General features: G+C 36.7%; 1 protein-coding gene across 4 annotated transcripts in view; it reads right to left on the bottom strand.

Annotated features, from left to right (window-relative positions):
• PSPC1 (paraspeckle component 1) overlaps window positions 1–8,450 on the bottom strand; it is a 125,421-nt gene that overhangs the window by 98,231 nt on the left and 18,740 nt on the right. For all 4 annotated transcript variants that reach the window (XR_001514113.1, XR_001514112.1, XM_006765330.2 and 1 more), the window contains exon 3: window positions 515–610. Coding sequence is in view for 2 of the 4 variants with exons in the window: in XM_006765330.2 (XP_006765393.1) it covers window positions 515–610 (96 nt within the window). In the remaining 2 variants the exon portion in view is untranslated. The remainder of the gene's footprint in view (window positions 1–514; window positions 611–8,450) is intronic.

The following is an 8,450-nucleotide window of genomic DNA, read 5'->3' as shown; positions in this document are numbered from 1 at the left end:
ATATATATATAAATTTTTTTAAAAGTTGCATCACACTGAGTGAAAAGCAACTGATAAAATAATATACAATATTTTAACAATAAGCTAATTTTCTTTTAAATCTCTAACAAGAGATAAATGTGCCAAGTTATTTATCTGGGACCACCCTCAACTCTACCTCCCAAAAAAGTCTCCTTTTTAACTAATAACATACCTGAAGTATACTAATTAAAGAAATATTCTTATAAATCTAGAGTTCATTGTTTCTCTAACTTAAACACTACCAATATCCTCCTACCGATCCATCACAGACCATTATAAAAGTAGGGACTTTTCTGAGTATTAACTTAATGTTTTACCCATATACAAAGAAAACTAGCATTCCATGTAAACCTGGAATTATTAGGTCACTCTAAAAACCAGATTATATGATTAAAGAGAATAGCTTCTAATCCAACAATATTTGAAAACAAATGTGATGTAATAAATAGCCTAGATGGCACATATGTAAAATATCTTTATTATACAATCTTACTTATGATATTGTTGAGTTTTCTGCATTAGCTTCTCTGGCAAGCCATCTTCATCATCAAACTGCTCCATTGGCTCCACAATGACAGGACGTGGGGTCCTGGACAGGTAAAGAGCATTAACAAGGGTTAATACAGTGTCTAAAATTAACATTCGCTTAGCAATGTTTTATAATTCCAAGATACATACTGGGAAACTGTCTCTCAAGATAAATTTCTCAGAACTTAGCATATATACTCAAAAAATCAATTACCATTTGCTGTACCAGACACAGATGAACAACAGAGTCAAACAAAGATGAATGCTTGTTTCTAGAGCAGAGTCTATGTAAGATGACAGAGAAGTAAACCCACTATGAACCTTTATGAACATATAGTTAACCTTTGAAAGTATGAAGGATAAGAATAGGAATGAGTACCTAATTCATGTTTTATGTATATGGTATCATGTTCCCATTTCCCACAACCTCAAACTCCCATCTCTGCCTACCTCTCATAGCCTCTGTCTGTGCTTAACCAGTCTTCTTCAGAAAAGTCTTTCTAAACCATAAAATGAGACCTAAAAGGTATCAGCCAGGCATAGGGGAAGGAGGAGTCAGAAGATACAACATATTCAAGGAGCCAGATAAGGGGAAGAGGAAATCAAAAAGAGTAGAAAATAATGTAAACTCTAATTGAAAAATTTTTTGCCTTGGCTGGTGAGACTCAGTTGGTTGGAATGTTGTCCCAGGCAATGGAGGGTCACAGGTTTAATTCCCAGTCAGGGCACATACCCAAATTGTGGGTTCAATCCCTGGTCAGGTATGCATACAGAAGAAAACTAAATGATGTTTCTCTCTCTCCCTCTCCCTTTCTCTATCTCTAAAATCAATGGAAGCATATCTCAAGTGATTAAAAAAAAAAGACTCCTAGCGGGTTTGGCTCAGTGGATAGAGCATCAGCCTGTGGACCAAAGGGTCCCAGGTTTGATTTCCACCAAGGCCACACTCTCAGTTGCAGCATTTTAAGACAATTTAAAGAAATTTAAGAGAAATTTTGATTACACAATATGTCTACATTTAATAACCAAATCACTTGATTTAACTCAGATGTCTGAGATTCAGTCAGTTCATCAATAAATAATTCATTACCTAGTAAGTACCAAGACTGTACTTGGGGCCAGGAATATAAGGGTAAACAAAATAATCCCTAAAGTCTTCTAAGAGATAAAAGATTATAAACAAAATAATCGTTTTAAGAGCTATTAGAAAGAGTAACAGAGGCAACACACTTTAGATAAGGCAGTCAGGAAATCAATAAAAAAAAATGTTTTTAAAGGCAAGAATTTGTACCTGTAGAGCCCAGTGGTTGAGTGCTGACCTATGAACCAGGGTTTCAAGGTTAGATTCCCAGTGAGGACATATGCTTGGGTTGCAAGCTCAATCCACATTAGAGGGCATGCAGGAGGCAGCCAATCAATGGTTCTCTCATAGATGTTTCTATCTCTCCCTCTTCCTTCCTCTCTCTGAAATCAATAAAAACATTTTTTTCAATTTATAAAAAAAAAAATTTAGCATCAGACTAAACTTCACCACTTATTAGCTGAGCAATCAATCTTCTTAAGCAAATTAATTAACATCTCTGGCCTAATTTTCTCACCGCAGTTGCTAACTCAGGGGTTTCACAGTAATGACATGAATATTCACTAGCTGTCTAATGGTGGTGTAAGACTGCTTATCTGTTACAAGGTTGTTCAGGTCCTTTCGAAGCTCCATGTGCATCCTGCTCTCTATACCATCCTGTACGCGCCCCCTGCATCCATGCAGCCAGAGCCATCTGCATGGCTTCTCCGCACAGCTGCGTCAGGGCATGACTGAGCACTCTTAACAGTACAGCTGACGCTTACATTAACCTTGCTCCTCTGCTGTTCTTACATAGCCTTTCACTAAAAGGAAAACACGTACCATGACTCTGTGGTGCAAACATTCTTTGGTTACCCTTTTGAATCACTTCTCCTTCAGAGTGAACAAATGTTTCCAGCTAGGCTATGTGAGAACCCAAGAAAGAGGGGCTGCTTGTTTTAAGCACGTCCTTCCACTTACACACACTTTAAAGAGTGGTATTTCCTCCCTGTACTTCATAAACAGAAACCATCCCGGGATGGTTGGTCTCCTTGCAAAGCTGTTCTCATGCACACAGACTCCAGTAGATGCTGGTGTCTTTATAGGTGTCCATGGAGTCGGTGATGACAGCAAAGGTGATCTAGAAGTAACTTCTGTTGCTTCCCAGAAGGCTAATAAGCCAGTCGCATGGCATATTTGATGCATGAGTCTCCGTGTCATGACAGTTCACTAGAATGTCAGTAAACAGCCCAACTACCTCATGTGAAATTGGCTGTGGACAATCTGTGTCAGATGAGACATGTGTTAAGGTCACTTTAATCTGGTTAGTAGATGAGACAAAACTGATGTCTCTATAAAGAAGAAACACATTCAACCAGATGCCAAAGGCTATGATGTACATAGGTTTCCTTGGGTTAATTTTTTTAAGTCAGTGTTTAATTCCACCCCCAGTATTCTTATCTCGAATGTTCTTGGTCTCATAGATTCATGCACTTTGAATATCTGTCACACGCAGTCTTTGTTACCAGTTCTTGTCCTTCAATGTTTTAATTGAGCATCATAATGACAGTAGGAAACAAGTGTCAAGTGGTTTGTGATTTCTTAATTTGGATGGACCTTTACTTAGAATATAATATGTTGGAGCCTTTTTAGGACCAACCAATGAATGAAGATTTCATGTTTAGTGTTTCATGTAAAACTCTGTCCAAGTTCTTACTCTGTATCTTGTTGGGGGTTGGGGGGAGAAGAGCAGACAAGGGAGGGTTTTACTTTTTTTGCAAAAATGTTTGAAAACATCTGTCAGATTTTATATTCGTTAGTTATAATAAAGTTATTTTTAAAGTATTTTATCAAGTGCTTCTGTTAAAGATCTTTGTGTGGTTTCTTCGCGTAAATAAGGTCAGATAACAGAACCTCCTTCCCCTAAAATAACTATCAAAATAAATAACAACTTAAAAATAAAAAACACTTAAACTCACCAGCAATGAAGCAAAGCAAGGAACCGTTGTTGTTCTTTAAACTTCAAAAGATGATCCCCAAAGAAAAAGACCAGATTTTTCATCATGAATCCAAAGAGCTCCCAATCCTGCCTGTATTGGGGGAATATGCAAAATTCAGAATTCTCATTAAAGTCAAAAAAAAGACTCCTAGCGGGTTTGGCTCAGTGGATAGAGCATCAGCCTGTGGACCAAAGGGTCCCAGGTTTGATTTCCACCAAGGCCACACTCTCAGTTGCAGCATTTTAAGACAATTTAAAGAATTAAGAGAAACCAGGAATATAAGGGTAAACAAAATAATCCCTAAAGTCTTCTAAGAGATAAAAGATTATAAACAAAATAATCGTTTTAAGAGCTATTAGAAAGAGTAACAGAGGCAACACACTTTAGATAAGGCAGTCAGGAAATCAATAAAAAAAAATGTTTTTAAAGGCAAGAATTTGTACCTGTAGAGCCCAGTGGTTGAGTGCTGACCTATGAACCAGGGTTTCAAGGTTAGATTCCCAGTGAGGACATATGCTTGGGTTGCAAGCTCAATCCACATTAGAGGGCATGCAGGAGGCAGCCAATCAATGGTTCTCTCATAGATGTTTCTATCTCTCCCTCTTCCTTCCTCTCTCTGAAATCAATAAAAACATTTTTTTCAATTTATAAAAAAAAAAATTTAGCATCAGACTAAACTTCACCACTTATTAGCTGAGCAATCAATCTTCTTAAGCAAATTACTTAACATCTCTGGCCTAATTTTCTCACCGGAAGCATGGGACAAATAATAGCCAGTGTTGTTAAGAAATCTAAGAGGTCATGATTATGAAGTATCTAACAGATAATAAAATATTCAATACCTTGCCCATTCCATTAAAAGTATTTTTCAATTATTCTAAAAGCTACCTGTAAGAACTTGTTAAATATTTACCAATTCCTACACCCTAGCTTGTCTGGCTCAGTGGATAGAGTGTCAACCTGCTGACTGAAGGGTCCCAGGTTTGATTCTGGTCAAGGGTACATGCCTGGGTTGAGGGCTGGATCCCCAGTACGGGGTGTGCAGGAGGCAACAGATCAATGATTCTCTCTCATCACTGATGTTTCTCTCTCCCCCTTCCTCTTTGAAACTAATAAAAATACATTAAAATAGGTATAAATATATACCTATATATTTACCTAGCCATACAAAATTAAAATGGCTACAAAAAAGTACCTCTCAATAATAACCCTAAATGTAAATGGATTAAATGCTCCAATCAAAAGATGTAGGGTAGCTGAATGGATATAAAAACAAGACCAACTATATGCTGTCTACAAGAGACCCACCTCACAACAAAAGACACACACTGGATGCAAGTGAAAGGATGGAAAAAATTTTCCATGCAAATGGAAAAGAAAAAAAAGCTGGATCCCTAACCGGTTTGGCTCAGTGGATAGAGCATCAGCCTGGGGACTCAAGGGTCCCAGCTTCGATTCCGGTCAAGGGCATGTACCTTGGTTGTGGGCACATCCCCAGTAGGGGGTTTGCAGGAGGCAGCTGATCGATGTTTCTAACTCTCTATCCCTCTCTCTTCCTCTCTGTAAAAAATCAAAAAAATATATTTAAAAAAAAACTGGAGTAGCAATACTCATATCCAAATAAATAGACTTTAAAGGCATCATGCTAAGTGAAATAAGCCAGGCGGATAAAGATAAATATCATATGATCTCACTCATTTGTGGAATATAATGAACAACATAAACTAATGAACAAAAATAGAGCCAGAGGGGGAAAAATATCCTAAAATATAATAGAAGTAATCCTGTTATTTGCAGATTTTTAATATTTCCTATAATTTTTGTGATATCATACTATGTTAGTACAGTTCTGATAATATTATTATACTTAAAATCCTTTTATTCTTGAAATATTAACATTTGTTGCATGTAATATTATTATATATAAGGTCATTTTTCTAGAAATTAAAAAAAAAAACGTCAATGGCAAACTGAAAGGCATGTTAATTTAGCAACAGGCATAATGACCTTTTTAACCCCTTCCCCGGCAGAAACGTGTATACTCGTTTTCACAAAATGTTCTTTTTCAATCGTCGACGAGTATACTAAGAAAATATGGTAAAAAAATATGGTTTATAGGAAGACGAGTTACAAACTGTTTTCATAACCAGCATCAAAAATACTATATAGAACCAAAATAAAAAAATTAGTCTGAAAAAGAAACGTTTTTAACAAAAAAATTATTGGGGAAGGGGTTAATTACATAAAATTAATTTTAGGTAAATGGAGAGATATACCATATTCATGGATTAGAAAATGTCAATACTGTGAAAATGTCAGTTTTCCCCAAATGAGCAGTAGACTCAATGTAATTACAATCAAAAGCCCAGGAGAGCCCAGGCCAGCCAGTTCAGTGGTTAGTGTCAGCCTGCATATAAGAGTATTGGAGGTTCAATCCCCACCACCTCCTACTCTCTGGAGTGCTTGTGGGAGGCAACCAATAGATGTCACATGAATGTCTCTGTCTCTCTCTTTCTCTCTCCTCCTTCCCTTTCACTCTGTCTAAAAGCAATGGAAAAAATATCCTCACTCTTTGGGTAAGGATAAAAAAAAAAAAGGCCCAGTAGGATGTTTAATTGACAAACTGATTTTAAAACACAGTAAGGTTATAAAAAGAAAAAATGATAACCAGAAAAAATTTGAAAAACAATGAATTGGATGATACTACCCGATTTCAAAGCTTAGGATAAAGAAAATACAGTACAGGTCAAGGAAAGAGAAAAGAGTGCAGGTTTTCTTTTCCAGACTTTTGATAGAGGTAAAAGGTAAAAAAGAAGAAATACTCTTTACGATTAATGGTGTTGGAACAAATGGGTATCTATATGAAAAAAATGAATTGTCACCTTATATCATACTCCAAATGGATCACAGGTATAAGTAAAAAAAGCTATAAAATTTCTCAAGAAAACATGAGATGCTTTATTACCTACCTTAGGAAAGGCAATGATTTCATACAACATTACAAAAAGCACAAACGAAGCATAAAATATATTTGATAAATTAGACTTCAAAAAATATAAAAATTTCTGCTCTTTGTAGAACACTATGAAGAAAATTAAAAACCCACAGACTGGGAGAAATAGTCATGATACACACCTGTATCCAAATTGGTTAATGCATTAAGACAAACCACCCAATTCAAAAAAAAGCTTCACCAAAGATATGAAAAAAGAGGACATGAAAGATACTCATCATTAATCATTAGGAATATAAAATTTAATCCACAATGAGACACACCTACACTCAGAATATCTAAAAAACAGAGATACTATGAAGTGTTGATAAAGATATGGAGCAACTAGAACTTTCCCATTCAATGCTGGTGTGAGAGTTAAATGGTATAACCATTTTGGAAGGGTTTGGCAATTTCTTACAAAGGTGAATATACAGCCATTAACTCTTAAATATTACCCAAGCCACATGAAAACATAATGTTCACAAGTCTTATACACAAATGCTCATCATAGCTTTATTGATAATAGTCAAAATTTGGAAGAAATTTGAATGTCCACCCTTAGGTCACTGGACAAACTGTGGTTATAACCATATAATGGAATACAACTCAGCCATGAAAAAGAACAAAATACGAATACAACAAGAATGCAATCTCATAAACATTATGCTAAACAAAATAAATCAGACACAAAAGAGTACATACTATATGATTTCATCTTTATGAAATATTGGAAAAGGCAAAACTGATTTATAATAACAGAAAGATCAATAGTTGTGTAGGACAGGAATAAGGAGTGGGGAATAAATGCAAAAGGACACAAAGGAACTTTTGTTGGATGATGGAAATATTCTTTTATCTTGTGATGGTACGTTGTGTAAATATATATGATTTGTTAAAACGCGTTAATTTAAAATTGAGTGTATTTTGATGTATGTAAATTATATCGCAATAAAGTTGATTAATATGTCATTCTTTCATTCATTATTTAATTATAGAGACATACCTTGTTTTATTGCACTTCACAGATATTGTGTGTTTTTATAATTTGAAGTTTCGGGGCAACCCTGTGTTCAGCAGTCTACCATCATTGCCATTTTTTCAATAGCATTTTCTTTTTTTAAGCAATAAAGTATTTTTAAATTAAAGTATGTACTTTAGACATAATGCTATTGCACACTAAATAGACTACAATATAATATAAACATAACTTTTACATGCGCTGGGAAACCAAAAAATTCATGTGACTTGCTTTATCACCATATCTGCTTTATTGTATTGGTTTGAAACTTAACCCAAATTATCTTCTCTATAAAATTTTGCTTTGGAGGGGAAACCAAGATGGCGGCATAGGTTAACGCCGGAGATTGCCGCGCGGAGCGGGCTGGCCGCGCGGAGGGCGCGGTTGTTGTTTACAATCAGGAGGGAGCTTCAGAATCTGAGCTCCAGATCCCAGCGAGTCCCTAGGGGCCCAGACTCAAACGGGAGAAGCGGCACTGTCTGGCTTCGGTAGGAACTCGAAGGCAGCTTTCTCTCCGAGGTTTGCGGTTGCTGGGACTCTGTGAGGCAGAGCCCCTAGGGACGGAACTGAGAGCAGCCATAACTGCTCGCTCCGCCCACCCTGTAGATCGCCGAGGACCGCCCAAGCGCTGCACTGAGGCATTTCCCGGATAGCGTCAGGCAAACGCTAGATTAGCACGGCTCTAGAGATCCAGCACAGAAGCTATCCCACTGCAGACACAGCTGACTCTCATAGCAAGTTATCCTGGAGGTCAAATCACCCCCGGTATTGCCCAAAACAATCAAGGCTTAACTACAACAAGACTGCGCACAAAGACCACAAGGGGGT

This window comes from Myotis davidii, unplaced genomic scaffold (assembly GCF_000327345.1).
Source record: "Myotis davidii unplaced genomic scaffold, ASM32734v1 scaffold840, whole genome shotgun sequence".
NCBI lineage: Eukaryota > Metazoa > Chordata > Mammalia > Chiroptera > Vespertilionidae > Myotis > Myotis davidii.
The sequence above is the reverse complement of the archived record's forward strand: the minus strand, read 5'-3'. Positions and strand labels throughout refer to the sequence as shown.